Source organism: Monodon monoceros, unplaced genomic scaffold, assembly GCF_005190385.1.
Source record: "Monodon monoceros isolate NGI ecotype Baffin Bay Population unplaced genomic scaffold, NGI_Narwhal_1 Super_Scaffold_18, whole genome shotgun sequence".
Lineage (NCBI taxonomy): Eukaryota > Metazoa > Chordata > Mammalia > Artiodactyla > Monodontidae > Monodon > Monodon monoceros.
In genome coordinates this window covers 113,711,663-113,738,555 of record NW_021703774.1, presented here as the reverse complement: position 1 = coordinate 113,738,555, position 26,893 = coordinate 113,711,663, and the positions used below count along the sequence as shown (strand labels likewise).

Genomic DNA, 26,893 nt, shown 5'->3' with positions numbered 1-26,893 from the left:
AAAATACACGATGTTGTTTTTTAAAACTCCACATACTATAGCACTGTGTAGCTAAATATGAAGGGGCAGGTCTACTGATTTTAGCTTCACTATCCTTCATTTAAAAAACCATCAAAAACATGCCAACAATATGGGGCTATCTCCTCAATTACCTGCTTTGCTGTCCTATTGCCCAGTTCATCTGCTATCTTCTGCCAGCGTCGAGATTCTACTTCTTCAGGAGGGTATTTCAAGAGTAGTTGTTCAAGCTTTTTCTAAGCCAAACCAAAGACCAAATTTAGGAAAGTTTAATACTGAGTTTCTAAATAAATACATTCACCTTTCATCTTGAACTATAATACTCCCTCCCCAACTTTGGGGGTTAGGTCAACTAGAAATCCTCATGATAGGAAAAATTTCTAGTAAGGAATTTAAGACTTCACAAGAAAAATAAGATTAGAAAATAAACCTATGAAAGACCTTATAAAGATTTTCTATGCACTTCAGTAAAAAAAGGAAAGCACCCCCAACAAAGAAAATAATTAATTAATATGTTACATATTTTAGTGATTTCCACTGACCACTTTATCTTGCTAGACTATGTTTAGGCTTGCCACTATGGATCTGACAAAACTATGTAAATTCATTTGGATTTAGACAGAATACTAAAAGAGATCTTTTCCTCCTTTGTGTGGTCCTTCATTCAAATATTTAATTTTAATATTCTGACCTATCTCCTAAATTCTCCCATAGTCCTAAGGATGCAAAATAGTCCAAATGTTGGAAATAAAAGTTTCCTGAAGCTTTTTATAAACTGATAAACTCATTATAGCTGTGGGGCTAATCCTCACATGAGACAGAGATGTGTCTCAAACCTTACCCACAAACAATCCTAGCTATATGCCAAAATGTAAGAGAACACTCTGACCTTGGCTTTGCCAGCTCCCCTCCAAACAAAAACAAGAATTCACTTTGAAGCACAGCTTTACTTGGCTCCAGGTTTTTCTGTCTCACAAAGCTGCATTACAAAAACTTTACTCCATCTGTTTTAATATCTTTTTCAATCCCCTCCCCAAAACCCAGGTTCCTTAATTAAAAATTATCCCCAAAATGGAATTCATATATTCTCAGAATGCAAAATTCTTGAAGTATGCAAAAAGGTATACAGAAACAAGTTTAAATATTTTAAATTCATGGTTAAGAGGGATTACATACAACAATATACACTTTACTCATAATACTGGCTCTAATTTTAACTGCTTTTTTTTTAAACCTACACAATTTAGAAATATCTATTACCTGTTCTTCAACAGTCCACAACTGGTTAAATGTTTCAGGTTTGGTATCGTCACACAGGCGTCCTCTTATCATCTGCATATAAAACAAGGTTTTTGTCAGAGAGAAAAAACAAAGACTACCCTTTGATATAGCCAAATAACACACAAACTGTGAAATTTTTAATTAATTTCAAAATATGTGAGTAAATTTATTTTTTTAATGTGTACATAATTTATTGCTTACAAAATGTTTTCATGTTCTTTTATTTCATTTGGTTTTATACTCCTAGCAATCTTGAGATATAGGTGACAGCAACTTCATTTTAAAGAAATAGAAATGTTTCTTTTTTTTTTTTAATAATCATTGTTACAGTGCTTATAGTTTATTTGAATTACCTTTCTTTGGTAGATTGTAAATCATCTGAAAACCAAAGAATTCAAATATTTTTAACAAATCCATTTTCCAATTAGTGTCTTGTACCTCAGAAGAGTATTTCCATCCCAATCTTTTAAATAAAGCATCACATCCACCCTCACAAAGAAAAATGAAGGAAACAAAGCATGAACACACACCAGGTGCATCTTTCTCCTTTGTTATCTATTTATTCTTTACTTTTGAAATATGAACAGTTTTATTTCTAGCCTAAGGATGTGGGGAAACATCTTGAAGAGATCATATGTACTGACTGTTTAGGGCAGTTTTAGAAATAATAATGTACCATATATATTCTTTGCTAACAATGAGGAAGTTATACGTGGAATTTTTTCCATTATAATATTTTTAATGTGCTAGTCTTTTTATTTAAGTAATAATAAAGTAATATCCTAAACGTATGTCTTGCTCATAAAATGGAGCCTAATATCAACTTTACTAAAATGTACATAATATTTTTAACTAGTTACACAGCTCAACATACCACTATCCTTATGGCTATTGTTTATTTTAAAGAAATGTTACTTTTTCATTCTGAATCCACATGTTTATTAAAGTTCATCTAACTAACAGCAGCAAGGCCAGGTTACAACCAGCAAATCCTAGTTACATTCCACTACACACAAAGAGCTCTTATTTTTAGAATAAATACTGTATTATGTGTCAGGCACTGAACTGGGCATGTTACATGTACTACTCATTATATTCCTCACAACAACTCTACAACATAGGGTGATATTAATCACATTTTATATAAGAGGAAACTGCAGCTTGGAGATTTTAATATAGATGACATCTGAAGTTCCACAGCTAGTAAGTGGTGGAGTTATGATTTCAACCCAGCTTTTTCTTAACTTCAAAGTTCATGTTCTCATCATACCTTCAGGTGAAAGACTGCTTGAATTTTAAGAATACAAACCAGCAAAATGTTAAAATGTTTTGTCTACAATTCAAATTTTCCTGCTCTAACACTTTATCCTGCTTACCTGAGGACGACTGTTTGAGCCTTCTGGACCATCACTCAAAGGCAACATAGAGTATGAAAGGGACTCTCCATCCTTCCTAGGATCTAAAGGACTTTTTGGTCTAGCAGGTAAACCTACTAAAAAGAAAACCACATATAGGATTATTAAAGCAAGACTTTGTCAGGTAGTTCTCTAATTAAATTCGTATCATGTAATTTCTTACCTTTATCAAAAACTAGCTTAACTCTCCTAGTATGTCTTTTGCGATTTTTAAATTCTCTTTCAAAGTTCCCAAGGCTATTGGTATATTGGTCCCATACAATCTCGGGCAACTGAACAACTCTCTGTGGATATGGAAGCCCTATATCAGCCTGGTGGGGGAAAAAAATGAAAGTGACAAACTAAGTTTAATTCAAGAAATTATCAACTACAACCAAATTTTCAGATGACTCCAAATCTAAATAATCATCAACTGAGCATTTCTACTCACTTTTTGAATCCAACAGCCAATGAAGTTAATACAGTCTAAACACTAAATGGTAGAAATGATAGCCAAGTAAAGGAAAATGAACTTAACAAAACATAAGCACTAATTTTAGAGGTCTAAAGCTGAACTATATAAATAAACATACTGTACTTTATCACTAACACACTTTAAACAGAAATAGCAAAGAAAGATTTTTATCTCTAAGAACAGCACATGAAATGTGTCTGACTGAAATATAATAGATATGACTTGATACACAGAATTCATTTTTAATGGACCCATGTGTTCCTGACTTATCCATAAAACTATTAATTATTTTCACACTATATAACTCAGCACGTGTACAAAAAAACATCACATTTTGAGAATCAAAACTACATCTTTAGTTTACTTGGAATTCAATTACTTTGCCAACCATCTTTAGAGAAGTGAATAGTTGTCATAATTACTAAAACCACGTCAGTATGATCTTTTTTTTTTTTTTTTTTTTGCTATACGCGGGCCTCTCACTGTTGTGGCCTCTCCCGTTGCGGAGCACAGGCTCCGGACGCGCAGGCTCAGTGGCCATGGCTCACGGGCCTAGCCGCTCCGCGGCATGTGGGATCTTCCCGGAACGGGGCACGAACCCGTGTCCCCTGCATCGGCAGGCGGACTCTCAACCGCTGCGCCACCAGGGAAGCCCATGATCAATCTTTTGATAGGGATTCGGGTTTCATGGGTGGGTGTATTTGTCAGAACCCATATAATGGTAAAATTGGGATTTCTGAATTTCATTGTATGTAAATTTCACCTGAAAAAGTTAAAAAAAAAAATTTTAGTTAACGATATGCATTCTGAAGTGTTTTGGTGTTAAGTGTGCATGTCTGCAACTCTGGAATGCATCAAATGCATTCCATCTTGAAATAAGATAGAATGGTGGATGGAAGAACTGCATAAACATACAATCAAGCAAATATAATAAAATGTTAATGGTAGAATCTGGGGGTGGATGGGTGTGCTAACTATACAGTACTTTCCACTTTTTCGTCTACTTAACATTTTTCAAAATAAAACGTTGAGAAAAAAATCAGGTCATAAATTATGAACTTGGCAGGCAAAATCCACTTTGTGACACAGAATTCTTAATTTTTATTTTGCTTGTGACATATTATATTAGCACCATCATCATAATAGCACATATTAGTCTAAGGTTCAACTTTAGAAAAATTAGAAGAGTGTCTTTTAAAATAATGATGGTAGTAATATCAAAGAAAGCTAACAAGCCGTAAAGGTTCCCTGCATTCTATATACCAATATATAATCCAAGTTTCCTTAATTTCAATTAGGAGTTTTTAGATGTCCAGTAAAACAAAGAGATCACATGTCAACAACTTAACTACTCTGGTAAACCTGAAGAAAATAGACAATTTAAGCATACATGAGTTAACACAGAAGAAGTGAAAACTCAAACTTCTAAATTAAATCCAGCAGAAAATCTTCTTTCCAAGGAACCTAAGTCTTTCACGATTACCAAAGCATCTGGGATTTAATACACATTTGTATATTTTTGAAAAAATTCTTAAGATAGTCAATATCACATCTCTGTTTCTGAGATAAAGTGAAAAGAAATTCAGTTCTAAACTAAACACAGAAATGGAAAACCAGCAAATAACCAACCACATAACGTATCTAGTAAATGTGCATAACTGCATCTTTTTGCCCACCCAAGAACATGAATAAAATGCGATTAAGGTTAAAACACCATCTGTTTTAGTTGAATCAATGATAAGTAAACACTGTAAGTACTGTATCTTTTTGCACCAGCAAATTGTTTCATGACAGCAGTGCAGAATCAATAAACACCTAAGTGGGCCCACTATAACACAGAGGGTACAATAGGGTTCTAAAAACTCTAGAAGGTTTAACAAATCAATATATAGATCCTACGTCTATTATGATATTCAATGTTCTGAAAGCAGAGAAAGGAATGCTTGCCAAGTAAATAACATAACTAGAAAAATCCAAATGCAAACAATAATCATCTAAATAAAATGAAGTCCCCAGGGCTGTTCCCTCAACACCTGGTAGACCACTTCTGTGACTCATTAAAAACTAGTAACTAATAACTAAATTTTTCATACTGAACAGGCTAAATTTTTGTGTTGTTTAAGGTGAAAAAGAGGATTCTTTTTCATAGTTTTTCAGTTTTAATCTTTTCAGACAATGCTGATTAATATTTGCCTCTCAAATTTACTGAATAATTAGTGGGCCCCTAATTCAAGACACATACTGTGGCATAAATGCACATCTAGATTATCTCCATGTTTACACACTAAGAAAGTTATAAAAACTTGAATCACCTTCAAATGGTTAACTGCTTAAATATGAAAGTTATGTTTTAAGGAAAAAATAGAATTATAAGGAATTTTACACTAAAATAAAAGAACATTTCAAAATTAAGTAAAATTTATATACCTCATTCTCATAGACTTGGCAACTATAACCTTAAAGACATTTAAAATATAGTTTTTGTTTGTATCACCATTGTTTTCTATCTCACTACGTTCAGAGTTAGAAAAGTAACTCTAAACTAAGCAGTAAATAAATACTAAAGTATTTTTTCTTTTAGCTTCAACAATCTTGAAGTCCTGAAAGCAAAACAGGGAAAACATTTTTAAGATGGGGAAGGAAGAAAGTAACAGAAAAAGACTGTAAAAATGGCTAGGAACAGGACATCAAGTTTCTAAACACACATCCAATTAAAGCTCCTAGCTATCTTCATTGAGGTATATTTTATTGTGTGTTTGGTGGGGGTGAAGGAAGGCAGTATTCTGCCTTCAGTAATATGGTTAATTACAGAAGGGGAAAAAAATTAAACATTTAAACAAGTATATAATCATATAAAAAGAATAAACCGAGTTATTACCAAATACATCTCAATAAATCTTAAAAATTGCTCAATATATACCTTCTTCTGGAGTTTTTCCACAAATCCAATGGGATTTTTTAGTGCTTCTCTCTGATGTCTGCCTAAGTTTTCAAGGTCCTGGACTGCTTGAGAACGTTGAGCCTCGAGTACAGCAATCGTCTGTAACAGTCTCTGATAACTACAGAGACAAAAAAAAAAAGCCCTCACTAAAATTTTCTAGTTACAACAATAAATAAAAACTGAGTTCAAGCCGTGATCTACTATTAAGTCACACAGTCTTTGTAAAGTTACCTGAAAGAGTTTTAGTAAAACATATTACTGGGAATAAATGAGGTCTTCCTGAGTTACGAAGTACCTAGTCAGAAAATAGCAGTTAGAGAAAGCAAAGCCTTATTCTCCCATCTAAAGTTCTTAATTCTTGAACTGGAACAAGTACAGAAAGTAAGAAAGCAAGCATCTTGACTTTCCAGCAATCCAAGTCAAATTTTCTTTTAAATCGTAAGATTTTTAGCACCAGGAGGGATCACCAAATTCAGTCCCTCTGTTGTACTCTGTTGGAATAAGAAATCTGAGGCAAATTTTCTTGACCAGAGTTACAAGAAACTGTCACATAATTCAGACATGATCTTAGTTGGCATGGTTCTCATTTGCTCTTTCTGTTATACCTCCATTCTAGAGGAAGTTTACTTCCCTGTCAATTCTTAAGTATTAAACATTTTTACAGAAGAAAGGACTCAAAGATATTTCTTACTTCCCTGCCTATAACAGTCTATTTAGCACAGCTAACATAGAATTTTGCCCACACAAACCTACTATCTGTTCATATTCTCCTCCCCCCCACCCCAGTTCAAATTGTCTTGCCTCTCTAATGTCTAGTTTCACATGTCAGTACACATAAGGAAACACGTTAGCACAAAAACCCTGAATACTTGAATGCATTTTGCAAAAGAACTAAGAACAAATCACTCCAAGTTCACTTCAAAATAAGTCACTAGGTCTTTAAAATATTAGTGAAGCACAATTTTTCTTTATGGCTTTCAATAAATTTCATTCTGTTTCCCAACAGACTATAAACTCCATAATGGCAAACACATCTGAAAAGTCCACTGTTTTGTTTATTCAGTGTGCAGCACACTTCCCAACATATAGATGCTCAGTAAATATTCTTTGAATGAACAAATGGACAGATGTTCTGTGCAATCAAAAGTATACTGAAACTTTTAAGTCCGGAAGTTAGCAAACAAGCAGAAATTTCAAGGGTAAAACAATGCAGTTTTGATGTTCACAGCCATGGCGTAACTGCAACATGACATTCTCCATTAGAACACCGTTTCAGCCCCCTGCCTAAAACATATTCTTATTCTCAAGTCCCTTGTTACCTAATCCCTGATGAGATGTTTAATAATCAAGGTAAAAACTCCTAACACTGAAGGGTAAGGCTTCTCTCAAGCTAGAGATACTTCATTCAAGTTAGAACTGAAAAAAAAAAAAAAAAAAAAAAAGTTAGAACTTAATTGGAAACGAAGGTCTGTACTAAGTTACTCCTGGATCAGTTACAGAGGTTAAGCCTAAACTCACCTTCACTCTGCCTCTGTTTGCTTTGAGGTGTATGGCGTGTACAAACCTTGACCGTGCTGGTGTTTTCTTACCAGGCAGGCTCACCCACACTCAATCTTAGGGTGATTGTACTGAGTCAGGTAGAACCTAACCTCTCTATAATACTCTTAATTGCTATATTTCACCTTCAGAATACCTACCCCATGTAGCTGAATAACCAAAGACTTACATGGTGTCTCTGTGATGACTGACCCCTGCTTTAAAGAGGACACACTTCTGTATCATCAATATGAAAATGATTATGAGTCTATTCAACTTGCAGCAAACTACTGTAAGCAAGTAACAATTAATGAGGCACAAGTAAGAACAGTTATAGGAAAAAACAAGCAGAGACTTGAAAAAAGTGCTACAGTCAGTCACTGCCACTGGGAAGAAAGGCCTCTATTTGAAGTCAGTAAATTATAACAATTTTTACTGTATGTAAATTATTCCACAATGATTCTGACTTCAAAAAATAATTCCAACAGAAGTTACAAAGGAAGTATAACTCTTCACTCCCTATTTTGCTTCTCTTCAATCAAGATTAAATGATTAGCAAATTGAAAGACCTAATATATACATTGGTAAAGACTTAAAAGTCCAGAATAAGTAAAAAGACTGTAAGAAGATAGTGAATTTAAGTCTTCTAGGCCAGCTAATTTGAATAATTTCCTAGAGTATTCAGAGATTTTACCAATAAGATTATCATACATATCCCTAAGCAGAAATGGAGAAAATAAAAAACTGGCATGACATCTAAAAAACAGTATAATACAGACAAATCTAATTTCAATCCTACCCATCCACTCACTTCACCTCTAAAAGCAAACCGCTGGAATCTGACCCAGGCATCAACTGAGGCAAGATTCACCTGTCCATTAATTTAGGCACTATCCTTAAAAGCTTCAGTAATTATCAAAGTAAATCAGGAACAGAGCTTAGGTATAATAGAGGATCTACCACTACACCAGAGAGGGAGTAAAGGAACTGGATGGGAAGGAATGGGACAGGACTGCCATGTTGTGGGGGATGGAGGATGGGTATGTGAGGGTCCATCATACCATTCTGTCCACTTTTTTGTATGCTTGAAGTTCTCCACAATGAGTTAAAAAGAAAACTCCAATTTGAGTTCAAATTAACCAGTGATGTGGCCACTGTACTCTTCCTGGGCTAATCGGATCATACTTGCTACTGTATTCAGCTCTGCTTTGAGAGACAAACAGGTTCATGACCACACAAGATGGATGGGAGACTATGTAATATGAAATAACAAATAGTGTCAAACATTTACTGAATGTGTACTATATATATTATACAATGTGCAATTAGTCAATTCTCATAATCAACTTACAAGATAGGTACCATTACCCTTATTTCACAGATAAGTAAACCAAGGCACAGATCATGCCAGCCATTTGTTCCATAATGTGATGTGAGGAATAATTAGCCAAGAAATGGGAACCTGCAATAAAATATTATTTCAATCTTTATGTAACATGCAGTTATGTGGAAAAGAAAATAGACTTGTTTTATAATGTACAAAAGGGCAAACTAGAATCAAATTGTGATAAGGCACAATATGAAGAAAAACCTTCTCTCAGTCAAAACCAATAAAAGATGGTAGGACAGTGCCCAATCACCATAGATGTTCACAGAGATATTTAAAGGAAATTCAAGCATTAAAAAATCCTGAAGGGCTTCCCTGGTGCCGCAGTGGTTGAGAGTCCGCCTGCCGATGCAGGGGACACGGGTTCGTGCTCCGGTCCGGGAAGATCCCACATGCCGCGGAGCGGCTGGGCCCATGAGCCATGGCCGCTGGGCCTGCGCGTCCGGAGCCTGTGCTCCGCAATGGGAGAGGCCACAACAGTGAGAGGCCCGCGTATAGCAAAAAAAAAAAAAAAAAAATCCTGAAACTCTTTTACTCCAGTAAAACATGCTGCTTTCAATTCTGCTATTCACTGAACCAAGTAAGAGGATGGAAAGACTGGGGAAAAAAAAAAAGTATATACTTTTACATGAATGCAAGTAGAGTACAGCTTCCCCACATGGACAACTTTGTATTAAATCTCTCAAAATTATTTTTTATCTATTTCTAAAGCTGAATCCAATGCAAAGAACAGCAAGCTTAGCTGTGGCAGATAATTGTTAATATTATTTCTGTTTCATGTCTTCAACATAAAAAGAATTTTAGCTTGTGTACTGAGGAATCACATTTGACTAAAATAGAAATACTCTTCAAATCTACATCTAAGTTACTTTCACTACTTTTCACTCTCCAAGCCTTCCTGAATTCTTTACTCACTTCTGTGAATTTTAAAACATTTATATGAAAGAGTATATTTGTAAAAATACTGATGTCTGAAAGAGGATACCAAGAATTAACAATCTAGAAGTTTAATTGCATTCTCCAGTTTCTAGGCAGTGATATTACACACACTATGAGACAGAGTGAGAGAGAGAGAGAGAGAGAGAGGAGAAAGATTTTATTTCCAAGCAAGCCAGAATCTTTTTCAAGGAGTCAGATTTCAATTCTATTGTGGAAGGTTACATGGCATTTGTAATTTTAAAAAACTAATGGGGAAACTATTTATTTATTTATTTATTTATTTTTGGCTGCATTGGGTCTTCATTGCTGCACACGGGCTTTCTCTAGTTGCAGCAAGCAGGGGCTACTCTTCGTTGTGGTGTGTGGGCTTCTTTTGTTGTGGAGCATTGGCTCTAGGCACATGGGCTTCAGTAGTTGTGGCACATAGGTTCAGCAGTTGTGGCTCGCGGGCTCTAGAGTGCAGGCTCAGTAGTTGTGGCACACGGGCTTAGTTGCTCTGCGGCATGTGGGATCTTCCCAGACCAGGGCTCAAACCCGTATCCCCTGCACTGGTAGGTGGATTCCTAACCACTGTACCACCATGGAAGTCCCTGGGGAAACACTTTAAAAAATCTAAACTGAGGGTTATTCTGCCCCTAAAATTGGCTTGATTATTCAGTCATTAAATAGTGTCACTAAAGACCTCACCATCACCAAAAAAAAAAAAAAAAAAAAAAAAGGAAAGAAAAAAAAAGAAAGCTATTCTAGATCAGGAGTCTACAACCTATGGTCTGCCTGTTTTTTTAAATAAAGTTTTATTGGGACATACCTATACTCATTTGTTTACACAATGTCTATGGCTGTTTTCTAGCCACAATGACAGAGTGGAGTAGCTGTAAAGTGGAGTTGATCCCCAAAGCCTAAAATATTACTATCTGCGCCTTTAGGGAAAAGTTTGCAAGGCCCTGCTCTAGATCAAAAGATACAGAGACATGACAATCAAATGTAATGCATAATCTGAGATTAGCTCCCACAGCGGGAAAACGGACATTTGGGTGTATAGATGGAAAATTTTTAATATATTGCTCTTTGTATCAGTGCCAAACTGGTGTAATAAGGTAGTTAAGGTTATGTAGGAGAACGTCCTTGTTTTTAGGAGACATATACTAACATATACAGGTGATAAGTCTACAACACACTTTAAAACTGCTTAGCAGGCACTCCCCTGGTGGTCCAGTGTCTGCGCTCCCAATGCAGGGGGCCTGGGTTCAATCCCTGGTCAGGGAACTAGATCCCACATGCCACAAGTAAGATTTCGCATGTCACAACTAAAAGATTCCGCATGCCGCAACGAAGATCCCACGGGCCTCAACTAAGACTTGGTGTAGCCAAATTAACTAATTAATTAATTAAAACCCGGCTTAGCAAAAAGAAAAGTTTTATAGTATATGAGGTGGGAACGAAGATGAGGGGGAAAGAGTAGCATGATTATTATTAGCTGGAACACTAAGCTTGATTAAACACACCGAAAAAAACTAGAGGAAGTAACATGACATAATAATAAACCTATTAGTTTATACTGTAAGAAGAAAAGGAAAAGGGGTATAGGAAAAACTTACAATCAGATGACTTAACAAATGTTTTCACATGTGTGCACAAATGCACTCTTGTATGCATTGTGAGTAGAAGGAAATAAGATAAAGAAGAGCAAGATTTATTGTAGATTTTATTTTCAATAGGACAAAGTTATGTAAAGCAAATTGGTTCTCAAAAATAACAGTAACATTTTAACAAAATTTTAAACAGTAACAAATTTCATCATAGCAATCTACCAGGGTAAAACAATTGAGGGAGGAGCCTCAATTTACTCTAACTATACCATTATCTTAACTAAGCGTGGCATTTTCTACTGTCTGCAAAATATTGAGCTCACCATGTATATACATGATTGAACAGAAATTACTTTCATGAAAGTAGAACACATGGTTTTTAAAATTATTGTCTTCCTTCACGAAGGATTTGAAACACTAAAACTACAGGATTTTCAAATTCAATAATTCACAAATGGTCTCTCTCACTTTTCATTAGAGAATGATCAAAAAGACTTTTATGAAAGTCTGTGTTAAGACAGAAACTAATACCTCAGCTCCTGAAAGTATGTCTTTCCAGATATAAAGATCAACCCTGTATTGAAAACAACTAAAAATGCTGAATTAAAAACAAATAAAGAGGGACTTCCCTGGTGGTACAGTGGTTAAGAATCCGCCCACCAATGCAGGGGACACGGGGTTTGAGCCCTGGTCCGGTAAGATCCCACATGTCACGGAGCAACTAAGCCCGTGCGGCATAACTACTGAGCCTGTGCTCTAGAGCCTGGGAGCCACAACTACTGGGCCCATGCACCACAACTATTGAAGCCCGTGTGCCGAGAGCCCATGCTCCACAACAAGAGAAGCCACCATGATGAGAAGCCAACTCACAGCAACAAAGAGTAGACCCTGCTCACCGCAACTAGAGAAAGCCCATGCGCAGCAACAAAGACCCAACACAGCCAAAAACTTTTTTAAAAAATTAATAAAAAAAAAAAATAAAAACAAATAAAGAAAAAACCGTGTACTTTTTTTTATTTTAAAAGCATAGAAGGGGCTTCCCTGGTGGCACAGTGGTTGAGAGTTCCCCTGCCAATGCAGGGGACACGGGTTCATGCCCCAGTCTGGGAAGATCCCATATGCTGCAGAGCGGCTGGGCCCGTGAGCCATGGCCGTTGAGCCTGTGCGTCCGGAGCCTGTGCTCCGCAATGGGAGAGGCCACAACAGTGAGAGGCCCGCATACCGCAAAAAAAAAAAAAAAAAAGGCATTTCCCTTAAGGTTTCATCAATATCCTGAAGATACAGTCATTCTTTCAATGGTCTCTACAATAAAAGTTATCAGATTTCTCTTTTCCGAGTCTATCTTAGTACCTGGAAACTGGCCTAGGATAGATCTAGATTGGAGTCTACAATCTCTGTCTACAATACTTTAACAACAACAAAAAAAAGCATGACAGTTAAGCTATATTTTCCTTGTCTCATCACTTTTCGTTTTATCTGAGTCTAACTTAAATAGAAGGCTTAAACAAGCTTCATACATATTTCTATACTCTGATGCCAAAGTACGGTTTTTAACATAGTTTTTCTTAGTTACAAATACCTGAAGAAGCAGCATGATTTCATTCTGTTTTCATTAACTCATTCACCTCCTATGCTAAAGTACTGCGTTAAACACTCGGGATACAAAGGGCCTTTTCCTATCAGAGGTATCAGTCAAGGGGGCAACACAAATAAGTAAACAGCCAATTACAATATGGGGTATGAGTGTTGTAAAGAGGAATGCACACAATATAGGAGGGCTTTAAACAGAGGTCTCTGAGGGTAAGGAAAAGCTTCCCAAAAGAAGTTCAGCTGAGACCAGAAAGAAGAAAGGGAATTAGCTGGGGAAGAGGTGTAGAAGGGAAGAAGAGTTCAAGAATTTTTCCAACCAAACAGAAGGAACATTATGCAGAAATGCTTCTAGGCAAAGCACAGAACCTAAGACCAGAAAAGAGGTTTGGTACGACTGGGAGTGAAGACAGAGTTGAGGCTCGAGAGGAAGAATGGGATCAATTACACACGGGTCTGTAAAGTCAAGACTGAACTTGATTTTAAGGGCAATGGGAAGCTCTGGAGGAGTTTTAAGCTGAAGGAAAAAAATGTTGCTTTTTACAAAAACCATTCACACCAGAACAAGGAGAATGGATTAGAGTGGAGCAAGACTCCAAAAGGAGACCAATTAACGAGCTCTTGCTGTAATAACCAAGAGGAAAGACAGACTATTCAGGTAGTGGGCATGGAGAAAGAATGAGGTGAGTAGCTAATTTGAGAGATTTATATGGTAGGTTCTATAGCACTTGGTGACTGTCTGGAAAAAAGAAATATTAAAAAATAAAAAAATTTCAAGAAGGAGGGCCAGTGAAGCCAACTTCTAATTTAAAAAAAAATCTAAGGTAAAAGGCTATGTCCACTAGATTTCACACAAGGAAATCATTAGTAAGTCACTTCAGTGGCGTGCTGGGAGGTTTACGCTAGACTTCAATACTTTAGGATTGAGTGAAAAGTTAACAAAGGAGAAATGGGAAATATAATCAATTTAATCAAGAAATTTAGCTGTGAAGGGGAGAAAGTTAAGTAGTTGAAAGGTATTTGGGAAATGAAAAGATAATCTTTAAATCAGAAAAGACTTAAGCATGTTTAAATGCAGATGGAAAAGGGACCATTAGAAAGGTTGATTCTGGGGCTTCCCTGGTGGTGCAGTGGTTGGGAGTCCGCCTGCCGATGCAGGGGACGCGGGTTCGTGCCCCGGTCCGGGAGGATCCCACATGCCGCGGAGCGGCTGGGCCCGTGAGCCATGGCCACTGAGCCTGCGCGTCCGGAGCCTGTGCTCCGCAACGGGAGAGGCCACGGCAGTGAGAGGCCCGCATACCGCAAAAAAAAAGAAAAAGAAAAAAAAAAAAAGATCTATAGCCGTGAATCAGTGTGATACACCACATCAACAAATTGAACAATAAAAACCACATAATCATCTCAACAGATGGAGAAAAAGCTTTTGACAAAATTCAGTACCCATTTATAAAGACTCTCCAGAAAGTGGGCATAGAGGGAACACACCTCAACATAATAAAGGCCATATATGACAAACCTAGAGCTAACATCATACTCAATGGTGAAAAGCTGAAAGCATTTATTTCCTCTAAGATCAGGAACAAGACAAGGGTGCCCACTCTGACCACTTTTATTCAACACAGTTTTGGAAGTCCTAGCCACGGCAACCAGAGAAGAAAAAGAAATGAGAGAAATCCAAATTGGAAAGAAAAAGTAAAACTGTCACTGTTTGCAGATGACATGACAGTATATACAAAGAAAACCCTATAGATGCTACCAGAAAACTACTAGAGCTCATCAATGAATTTGGTCAAGCTGCAGGATACAAAATTAATACACAGAAATCTGTTGCATTTCTATACACTAACAACAAAAGACTGAAAGAGAAATTAAAGAAACAATCCCATTTACTGTCACATCAAAAAGAATAAAATACCTAGGAATAAACCTAAGGAGACAAAAGACTTGTACAGTACTCTGAAAACTACAAGACGCTGATGAAAGAAACTGAAGATGACACAAACAGACAGAATGATATACCATGTTCTTGGATTGGAAGAACCAACATTGTTAAAATGACTATACTACCCGAGGCAATCTACAGATTCAATGCAATCCCTATCAAATTACCAATGGCATTTTTCACAGAACTAGAAAAAAAAAATCTTAAAATTTGTATGGAGATACAAAAGACTCCAAATAGCCAAGGCAATCTTGAGAAAGAAAAACGGAGCTGGAGGAATCAGGCTCCCTGACTTCAGTCTATACTACAAAACTACAGTCATCAAAACAGTATGGTACTGGCACCAAAACAGTAATATAGATCAATGGAACAGGATAGAAAGCCCAGAAATAAACCCACGCACCTATGGTCAATCTATGACAAAGAGGCAAGACTATACAATGGAGGAAAGACAATCTCTTCAATAAATGGTGCTGGGAAAACTGGACAGCTACATGTTAAAAAATAAAATTAGAACATTTGTTCACAGCATACAAAAATAAACTCAAAAGGGATTAAAGATCTAAATGTAAGACCAGATACTATAAAACTCTTAGAGGAAAACAAAAGCAGAACACTCTTTGACATGAATCACAGCAAGATCTTTTTCGATCTATCTCCTAGAGTAATGGAAATAAAAACAAAAATAAACAAATGGGACCTAATTAAACCTAAGAGCTTTCGCACAGCAAAGAAAACCATAAACAAGACGAAAGACAACCCACAGAATGGGAGAAAATATATGCAAACAATGCGACCGACAAGAGATTAGTCTCCAAAATTTACGAACAACTCATGTGGATCAACGTCAAAAAGACAAACAACCCAATCAAAAAATGGGCAGGAGACCTAAATAGACATTTCTCCAAAAAAAAAAAACATAAAGATGGCTAAGAGGCATGTGAAAAGATGCTCAACATCACTAATTATTTGAGAAATGCAAATCAAAACTACAATGAGGGGACTTCCCTGGTGGCACAATGGATAAGACTCTGCGCTTCCAATGCAGGGAGCCTGGGTTCGACCCCTGGTCAGGGAACTAGATCCCTCATGTATGCCACAACTAAGACTTTGCATGCCACAACTAAGGAGCCCATGTGTCACAACTTAGGAGCTTGCGAGCCACAACTAAGGAGCCCACATGCTGCAACTAAGGAGCCAACAAGCCACAACTAAGGAGCCCACCTGCTGTAACTAAGACCTGGTGCAACCAAACAAATAAATCTTAAAAAAAAAAAAAACACACAATGAGCTATCACCTCACACCAGTCAGAATGGCCATCATCAAAAAATCTACAGACAAGGGCTTCCCTGGTGGTGCAGTGGTTAAGAATCTGCCTGCCAATGCAGGGGACATGGGTTCAATCCCTGTCCAGGAAGATCCCACATGCCGTGGAGCAACTAAGCCTGTGCGCCACAAATACTGAGCCTGTGCTCTAGAGCCCACAAGCCACAACTACTGAAGCCCACATGCCTAGAGCCTGTGCTCTGCAACAAGAGAAGACACTGCAATGAGAAGCCCACGCACCACAAGGAAGAGTAGCCCCCACTCGCTGCAACTAGAGAAAGCCGGCATGCAGCAACAAAGACACAACGCAGCCAAAAAAAACAAAAAACAAAAAAAAAAAAAACCTATAAACAATATGCTGGAGAGGGTGTGGAGAAAAGGGAATCCCCCTACACTGTTGGTAAGAATGTAAATTGGTATAGTCACTATGGAGAACAATATGGAGGCCCCTTCAAAAACTAAAAATAGAGCTACCATATGATTCAGTAATCCCGCACCTGGGCATATATCTGGAAAATAATATGGTTCAAAAGAATATATGCACAGCAATGTTCACTGCACTGCTGTTCACAATAGCCAAGACATGGAAGCAACCTAAATGTCTACCAACACATGAATGGATAAAGAGGAAGTGGTACATGTATACAATGGAATATTACTCATCCATTAAAAAGAAAGAATGCCATTTGCAGCAACACGGATGGACCTGGAGATTATCATAATAAATGAAGTCAGTCAGAGAAAGACAAATATATGATATCGCTTATATATGGAATCTAAAAAAAAATTGATACAAGTGAACTTACATACAAAACACAAAGAGACTCACAAACTTAGAGAACAAACTTATGGTTACCAGGGGGAAGGGTGGTGGGGAGAGATCGACTGGGAGTTTGGACATGACATGTACACACTGCTGTATTTAAAACAGATAACTGGGCTTCCCTGGTGGTGCAGTGATTAAGAATCTGCCTGCCAGTGCAGTGGACACAGGTTCGATCCCTGGTCAGGGAAGATCCCAAATGCTGTGGAGCAACTAAGCCCGTGCGCCACAACTACTGAGCCTGCACTCCAGAGCCCGCAAGCCACAACTTCTGAGCCTGCATGCCACAACTACTGAAGTCCACGTGCCTAGAGCCCGTGCTCCACAACGAGAAGCCAACACAATGAGAAGCCTGTGCACCACAATGAAGAGTAGCCCCCACTCGCCGCAACTAGAGAAAGCCCACACGCACGAATGAAGACCCAACACAGCCAAAAATAAATAAATTTATAAAAATAAATAAATAGGGCTTCCCTGGTGGCGCAGTGGTTGAGAATCTGCCTGCTAATGCAGGGGACACGGGTTCGAGCCTGGTCTCCACATGCCGCGGAGCAACTAGGCCCGTGAGCCACAACTACTGAGCCTGCGCGTCTGGAGCCTGTGCTCCGCAACAAGAGAGGCCGCAATAGTGAGAGGCCCACGCACCGTGATAAAGAGTGGCCCCCGCCTGCCACAACTAGAGAAAGCCCTTGCACAGAAACGAAGACCCAACACAGCCAAAAATAAAAATAAATTAATTAAAAGAAGGCTCAACCTTTTTTAAATAAATAAATAAATAGATAGATAGATAACCAACAAGGACCTACTGTATAGCACAGGGAGCTATGCTCACTACTCTGTAATAACCTAAATGGGAAAAGAATATAAAAAAGAACAGATACATGTATATGTATAACTGAATCACTTTGCTGTACACCTGAAACTAACACAGCATTGTTAATCAAATATAATCAAAAAAAAAGGATCTATAGTACTGAAGCACCATCTTTAACCAAAGGTAATTACCCTAGCACTGAAAGACTTGTGAGCCCTAAATCACAATGCCAGTGACCGACTTGGATTTCACCTACACTTAATTAAGAACACTTAAGTCAAAACAGATGCTGGTCATACACAATCATTTATTTTTACATGATTTATGAGCATGATTAACAAGCTACTGTAATTTTTTTCACCCCATCTTTAAGATAGTTCTAAACTAATTAGTTAAACCTAGGACTCTGAACATGGCAGACAAAAATTACTATGTCTAGAAAAAAATAATAATAATTTCTTAAAACTAGAACCATCTATTTATTCAAGAGCCTGTCAATTCAAGTTCAGCTAGACTAGTAAGACATTAGAAAATCATATTTGTAATACCTATTTTTAAATTAATCATAACAAATCCATGTAACTTGAGTTTGCATTTTTGTTGTGGTCTTCAAATGTTACTATATATTAGCTGAAGTGTTCCAGAAAACTGAAAGATTTCAATCGTTTCTTAGAATCAAAGAAATGATGGAAGATGTTCTCAAGGACATATCTTTTTCAGTAAATGAATATTAACACAAATGAAGACTGAGGGAAACTATATCTGATAATTTACAGACATTTACTTATTACTTGCTCTTCAAAGTATAAGACCAAATAAATAAAAATATGATCAGAGTGCAACATATTACCATGAAACCACTTCTGACATAATGTTATTTGGACTGGCCCTTTAAAATTCTATGCTGCCTGTCATCTAATGGCTTATAAACAATATAAGAATTTTTTAATATTATTGTAGATTATAATAGTTATGCTTAATAAATGTCAGAAGACATCTTATTATAGATGCCAAATTAAAGATTAGCACTCACTTTTAAGGGTCATAAAAAGAAAAAAGGAAAATACATGTTCTAAGTTTAAAAGTTTTTCTCCTAAAAATAAATTTAACTTTTTTTTAAATTTAATTTTATTTATTTTTTATTTTCTGGCCGCATTGGGTCTTCCTTGCTGTGCGGGGACTTTCTCTAGTTGCGGCGAGCGGGGGCTACTCTTTGTTGCGGTGCGCGAGCTTCTCATTGTTGCGAAGCATGGGCTCTAGGCGCGTGGGCTTCAGTAGTTGTGGCACTCGGGCTTCAGTAGTTGTGGCTCGCAGGCTCTAGAGCACAGGCTCAGTAGTTGCGGTGTATGGGCTTAGTTGCTCTGCGGCATGTGGGATCTTCCTGGACCAGGGCTCAAACCCGTGTCCCCTGCATTGGCAGGCAGATTCTTAACCACTGCGCCACGAGGGAAATCCAAATTTAAAATTCTTAATGAAATATTTTAATTGAAAAACCAATCTGAAATTTCTCTTTTTAAGCTGAATCATTAAAATTTAGTAGGGGGGCTTCCCTGGTGGCACAGTGGTTGGCAGTCCACCTGCCAATGCAGTGGACACAGGTTTGAGCCCTGGTCCAGGAAGATCCCACATGCCGCAGAACGGCTGGGCCCGTCAGCCATGACCGCTGCGCCTGCGCGTCCGGAGCCTGTGCTCCGCGACGGGGGAGGCCACAGAGGTGAGAGGCCCGCGTACCGCAAAAAAAAAAAAAAAAAATTAGTAGGTAATTCCCTGGCGGTCCCGTGGTTAGGACTCAGCATTTTCACAGCCGTGGGCTCAGGTTGGATCCCTAGTTGGGGAACTAAGATCCCCCAAGCCGCAGCGTGGCCAAAAAAAAAATAAAATTAGTCTCAGTATTGAAACTTTTAGATGGGTTCTAAAACTATCCTATATAAGGCAATGACTTTCAAACCTGGCTGAATATTACAATCATTTGGAGAGCTTTTTAAAGAGAGAGAGAGGGGTGATCAAGATTCCACAGACTAAATCAGAATCTCTAGGGCAAGTCTAGGCATTCATATATTTTTAAAACATCATAAGTGATTCCAATGTGCAGCTCTATTCTGCTACATTGTATCAATCCTAAAAAGCAATAAAGATTCATTAAGAATTATCGGGCTTCCCTGGTGGCGCAGTGGTTGAGAGCCCGCCTGCCGATGCAGGGGACACAGGTTCATGCCCCGGTCCGGGAAGATCCCACATGCCGTGGAGCGGCTGGGCCCATGAGCCATGGCCGCTGAGCCTGCGCGTCTGGAACCTGTGCTCTGCGGCGGGAGAGGACCGCGTACCGCAAAAAAAAAAAAAAAAAAGGTAAGAATTTTCAATATTAGGGACTTCCCTTGTGGTGCAGTGGTTAAGACTCCATGCTCCCAATGCAGGGGGCCCAGGTTCGATCCCTGGTCAGGGAAATAGACCAGCATGCCGCAACTAAGACCTGGCACGGCCAAATAAATAAATAAATATCTTCTAAAAAAGAATTATCGGGCTTCCCTGGTGGCGCAGTGGTTGAGAGTCTGCCTGCCGATGCAGGGTACACGGGTTTGTGCCCCAGTCCGGGAAGATCCCACGTGCCGCGGAGCGGCTGGGCCCGTGAGCCATGGCCGCTGAGCCTGCGCGTCCGGAGCCTGTGTTCCGCAACGGGAGAGGCCACAACAGTGAGAGCCTAGCTTACCACAAAAAAAAAAAAAAAAAAAAAAAGAATTATCAATATTAGAAACTACTATTCACAGTTGAGATGAATGAATGAAATAATTTAACAACTAAGGGGCAAAGATAATGTATAACTGCAATACAATTTTTAAAAATTATTTGTGAGCTAGAGATTGTCATACTGAGTGAAGTCAGACAGAGAAACACAAACATCATATGATATAACTTATATGTAGAATCTAACAAAAGGGTACAAATGAACTTATTTACAAAACAAAAGTAGAGTCACAGATACAGAAAACAAACAAGGTTACCAGGGATAAGGGGGGGAGGGATAAATTGGGAAACTGGGATTGACATATAAACTCTACTATACATAGAAGAGATAACTAATGAGGACCTACTGCATAGCACAGGGTACTCTGCAATGGCCTATATGGGAAAAGAATTGAAAAAAAGAGTGGATATATGTACATGTATAACTGATTCACTTTGCTGTACACCTGAAGCTAACACAACATTGTAAATCAATTATACTCCAATAAAAATGTTTTTAAAAAATTATTTGTGAGCTAAATTTAAGTCTTTACAAATCAAGAAAGCAAATTTAGGCAGTGTCATGTACCAAAAGTAGTATCTCTAGTAAGCTATGTGAGAAGAGTCAACTCACCAATCCCTTACGTTCTACACCCATTCCCTGGATCTCTAAACCTTGCTGTTCGCTTCTGAATGCAAATATGTTTGAATTGAGGCTTCCCACATCTCCAAAACTTTCAATAAGCATTTGATAGTATCAGCCCTCGTTCCCTTTATGCTTAGACATAGTCTTATGCCTCCTATGTTGTTTTTGGTTAAAAAAAAAATTTAAAGAATACTTGTCTTTGTTATAGACCAGCTCTTTCTCCACTTAAATTATATACACACACAATATTTTTTTAAGCTGGAAAATTTTTCACTTACATGGCTTTGACTGAAAAAAAACCTAAAGGCAAAAATATAATCTGTTTATAAAATATTAGCCTGCATATTAAAAATAGAAACATCATTTATTTTTCTTAGCTAAGGGAAAACGAAAATTATCCATGCCAAGAAAATCAGTATTTACAGAGTGTGCCCTTATTTTAAAGTGTCTGACAATCTTTACTTTTTTTACCACCTTGTTTGGGTAATAGTTGGCAAGTTCTACCTTCATCAGTAAATGACTAAAACATCATCTAGCTGCTGTTAAAGTATTGGTCTAAACACATAATCCCTAATATAACAGCATGCAGGAATAACTCTTCCATCTCTGAACAAATTTGAGTATAACATATTTCTCTTAAATAGAAGCTTGTTTTCACTTGCATTTAGCTGAATTATACTTTTGAAGTCCTAACCATAGAATAAATTTGTGAAGACCAGGTCTTAAATAATGTAATAAATACCTTGATTTTATTAGAATCAAAAGGAAGAAAATTCCTTATTCTCCACTGCTATTCCTTCCACTTCTTTGGTGGGGGGACACAACTTCTGAGCCTGCACTCTAGAGCCTGCAAGCCACAACTACTGAAGGCCGCACACAGCAACAAAGTCCCAACACAGCCAAAAATAATAAATAAAAATAAATTTATTTAAAACAGGGCTTCCCTGGTGGTGCAGTGGTTGAGAGTCCGCCTGCCGATGCAGGGGACGTGGGTTCGTGCCCCGGTCCGGGAGGATCCCACATGCCGCAGAGCGGCTGGGCCCGTGAGCCATGGCCGCTGAACCTGCACGTCCGGAGCCTGTGCTCCGCAACGGGAGAGGCCACAGCAGTGAGAGGCCCGCGTACCACAAAAAAAAAAAAAAAAAAAAAATTTAAAACAAAGATTTATAGATATGTGTATACACAGGTTAGTATACACACATATATGTTCTTGCTCTAGCTGTGACACTAAATAAAAGCAACAGCAACCCTAGTATCAGTGAGTACTCACAGCACTCAAATACTGGTTTCTAATACCATTTTCCAATAAAGGGAACTGAGGTTCCTTGCAGAGAAGGCTGATTCTAGGACTGGGGCAGGAAACATACAAGATGAGTCTGGAGTATTTTGAAGTTCCAAAAAGTAAGAAAGTGCTCAAAAAACCAAATACACACAACAAAAATATATCACCTTAATGGGACACAGGAGCCATCAGAAAGGTTCCCAATGGCCAAAGCTGGAACAATTTGAGCAATAAAATAAAGCAGTACTAAATTATACCCCAAGGTATAAAAATAAATATTTATGAGTCCATACTGATTTAAATAAATGACTGAAAAAATGAAAGAAAAGAGAAAAAAAAATCCCACGCAGAAGAATTTCAAATAATTTATGTAAATGCTCTACCCTCTTTAAGTGTGGGCTGTACAGTGATTTCTTTCCAAACAATACAATATGGATACTGGTAGAAGAGTAACTTTACAATAAGAAATCTAACAAATACTACTCCAGTGAAGTGATCAAGGTCAACATCAACAGCAATAAATCATATTAACAGTATATCCCTTGATATGACATGATAAAAATGGCATTTTACCTCTGTGGTCTCCCTCCCAAAAGCCCACAACCCTAGTCTAATCATGAGGAAAAAAGTCAGACAAATTACAATACAGAGGCACCTATAATACGTAACCAGTATCCCTCAAAATTGCCCAGGTCATCAACAAGACAAGTCTGAGAAACTGCCACAACCAAGAGAAGCCTAAGGAGACACGAAAACTAAAAGAAACGTGGTATACTAATTGGGATTCCGGAACTAAGGAACTCTGAATACAAAGTGTTTACTTTAATAAATTTTATATATGTTAATTGAACTATATTATATACAATTAATAAAAATGTATCAATTCGCTAATTATAACAAATATATTATACTACTATAAGATGTTAACAGAGGAAATATTGCAGGACATATGGGAATTCTCTGTACTTTTCTTCTTAATTTTTCTGTAAATCTGAAACTGTACTAAAAAATAAAGTCCATTTAAAAAATTTTGGAGAAGTTTATAGTTTCTTCACTGAGGTGGTAAAATTTGACAAGCACACCCTCAGGACTGTTATGTAGACCAAAATAATAATAATAGTAACAATTTTAAACTTTTATAAGAAATTAAGAGTAGAAAATGCCTGGTCTGAGAGTCAGGAAACACGGAACAAGTGGCAACTCTGCCACTAATTTTACAATCTTGAACATGACTTATCTTTTCTGGTCTAGGTTTTTACACCTATAAATTCAGAGGGATAAAACAGCCTCTGAAACCATTATCATCACAGCAACTGTAAAGTGTTAGAATAAATCTCTTTATCCAGTAGGTCATAACAGTAAACAAGCAATTTTGCTGTTCCTCTGAAGAGAAAAATAAAAGCCAGGTTTAATTACATGGATGATTAGCATAATAGCTGCCACTTCTACAACTAGGAGCTGACTTTCACCACGCTGAACCCCAGACTGGTCCAGTCATTTATTAAACGATTTATTAACTACTGTTTCTTCATCTTAAAGTAGCAAAGAATTAAAAATAACATGGATGACTGGATATAAAAATCAGATGTGAGTACAGTCTTGAAAGCAAAGAGAAATAAAATGAGAAAAAAAAAAAAAACAGAAGAGCCCAGGGTGTGCCTAGCTAGCTTCAAGTTCCAAATCCCTCACAATATTTATGTTTATCTACTTTCATATCAAAACATAGCTTCAGAGTCTAACCATGGGCAATGGACCAGAAGTTATAATCCACTTCTAATATTAGGGAAGCAAGCAAATGTAAAAAGAACATTCATTCTTCAAAGAAGCCTTAATGAATGGGGTGGCAGGAATGACTGCACAGCATGGCACCAGCAGTAGAGGCATCTACAACCATCAACCTCCACAATGGTGTAGCCCCAGTTGCTCCCTCTTCTCTTTCTCTCTTTGCTTTCACAAGTGATGATCAGCAGACCAAATAATTCAAGGAAGCCTTCTTTCTACTTAACAAAAAAATGGCAACACCACCATCACAGTACATCAACTTAGGGTAGTAAGAAAGGTTGTTCAAAATTAAACAGATGCAGAACTATAGAATGTAATCAAGGAGTAGGATGGTCTTTACACAGTATTATTTCCCAGAATTTTTTACTATGATGACTAGAAAAATGAGACAGAGGAGGTGCGGAGAGATCCATAAAATATTCTAAATCTTTAACAAAGACGGTAATGATTAAACCAATGTGAAGAAACTACATCACGTGCAACAAACCTGGTCCCACCTTCAAAGAAACTCACAATCTAAGAAAGAAGCTAGTGATAGATGATGCATATGCAAAATGGCTATAAAGTTTTTCTGAAATTCTTCAGAGCCAAGTTCATTAGTCACATTAGGTTCAGGTTAGTGAGGAATGAAAGAACATCAGTTTCATTACTTACAATTTCATTTCTGACACAAAGTATATTTATTTCTCCATGTTTTATTTCTGTACCAAACCTGATTAAGAAACCAAGTAAAAATTAAATATCCTTCAAAAATTATTGCCACTGAGGATATTCTGTAAGCTGTTAGAAACTGAGTTCCAAAAACATTTTGAGCATGATGGTTGAGTCCAGTAAAGTGAGGCACTGATATCTGTAAAGTGAAAGATGTTTTACTTATTTTTGCTTTTTAAATAAAACTTAGCAAATCAGTAGTACTACCTATAGTCACATGCTACCTAATATCAATATAACCACTATGTAATTCCTGTATGTCAAAGATCCCTTCAAATTAACTAATATTTTTAATCACATATTTAAAAAGAAATAACTATAACACAGAACCTTCCCGAAGGCTCCTAAGTCTACATACGTTATACATTCCTGAGTGCTCTTTATTAACAATTTTCTCTTAAAGAATTCTCATTAATTGGCTAGGCATGTTTCCCATCCTTGCCCTTGCAGAAACCATGATTCCTCTCCCCCAAATCACTGGTTTTTCTCTAAATAACCACTATTCATATTTATTATCATTAGCATTACTGGCTTCAATTTCGCAGTATGAAGAAAATTCACAAGTCTCTGATTCCTAAGATCCCTTTGGTGTTCTTCTTAAGAATGATAGTAATACTTAAAATGTCAGTCTAGGGCTTCCCTGGTGGCGCAGTGGTTGAGAGTCCGCCTGCCGATGCAGGGGACAAGGGTTCGTGCCCCGGTCCGGGAAGATCCCACATGCCGCGGAGCGGCTGGGCCCGTGAGCCATGGCCGCTGAGCCTGCGCGTCCGGAGCCTGTGCTCCGCAACGGGAGAGGCCACAACAGTGAGAGGCCCGCGTACCGCAAAAAAAAAAAAAAAAAAAAAAGTCAGTCTAATTATAATAGATCACCATGATTTGGCTAAAGTAACCCAAAGTTGTTTTCACTGTAAAGTGAATGCCAGCTGAGGCCAACAGTTTCTCTAAATGTATTATTAGGATTCTATAATCCTGACTTCAAGAGAGAATCTACTAATATTTTTTTTAAACTCCCCGCTTAAGCAAAAAGTTAATGATTAATAACTGACTTTTCCTTGTTAAAAACAATGATTTTCATATTTTTGTACCAAGCAGCTCTACTGGTAAAAATAAAATAAAAATTGTGGCACATGCTTCCAATATATGTATACTTAACTTATAAATTATATGTTTTACTGTACTTATTATATACATTATAAACAAATACAAAGAACTCCCAAAATTCTTAAGAATAAGGAAAAATACATATAAATAGCATTCTCTTCCTATCTCCCAATGGATTTTCTTGAGCATCCTCTGGTATGCACATACCTCACCCCATACTTTGTCATTCTTTTTACTGTGTTAAAATTCACATAACAAAAAATTCACCATTTTAACCATTTTAAAGCATACAATTAAGTGGCATTTAGTACATTCACAATGTTGTGCAACCATCAGCCCCTAGCAACCACTGACCTGCTTTTTATCTCTATGAATATGCTTCTTCTAGATATTTCACATAAATGAAATCATACAATATGTGACCTGTTGTGTCTGGCTTCTTTCACTTAGCATAATATTTTCAAAATTCATCCATGTCGCAACATGTAAAAGTACTTCATTCCTTTGTATGGCTGAATAGTATTCCACTGTATTGATAAAACTTCATTTTTTAATCAATTCATCAGTTTATGGACATTTGAGTTGTATCCACCCTCT

At 37.4% G+C, this 26,893-nt stretch overlaps 1 protein-coding gene across 2 annotated transcripts in view; it reads right to left on the bottom strand.

The window, feature by feature from the left end:
• ZZZ3 (zinc finger ZZ-type containing 3) overlaps positions 1 to 26,893 on the bottom strand; it is a 102,147-nt gene that overhangs the window by 13,565 nt on the left and 61,689 nt on the right. The window contains exons 5-9 of one of the 2 annotated variants that reach the window (XM_029227880.1): positions 6,089 to 6,227; positions 2,878 to 3,025; positions 2,676 to 2,791; positions 1,279 to 1,350; positions 153 to 254 (exon numbers count right to left, since the gene is read on the bottom strand). In XM_029227880.1, the coding sequence (XP_029083713.1) occupies positions 153 to 254; positions 1,279 to 1,350; positions 2,676 to 2,791; positions 2,878 to 3,025; positions 6,089 to 6,227 (577 nt within the window). The remainder of the gene's footprint in view (positions 1 to 152; positions 255 to 1,278; positions 1,351 to 2,675; positions 2,792 to 2,877; positions 3,026 to 6,088; positions 6,228 to 26,893) is intronic. The other variant, XM_029227881.1, reaches the window with a different exon arrangement.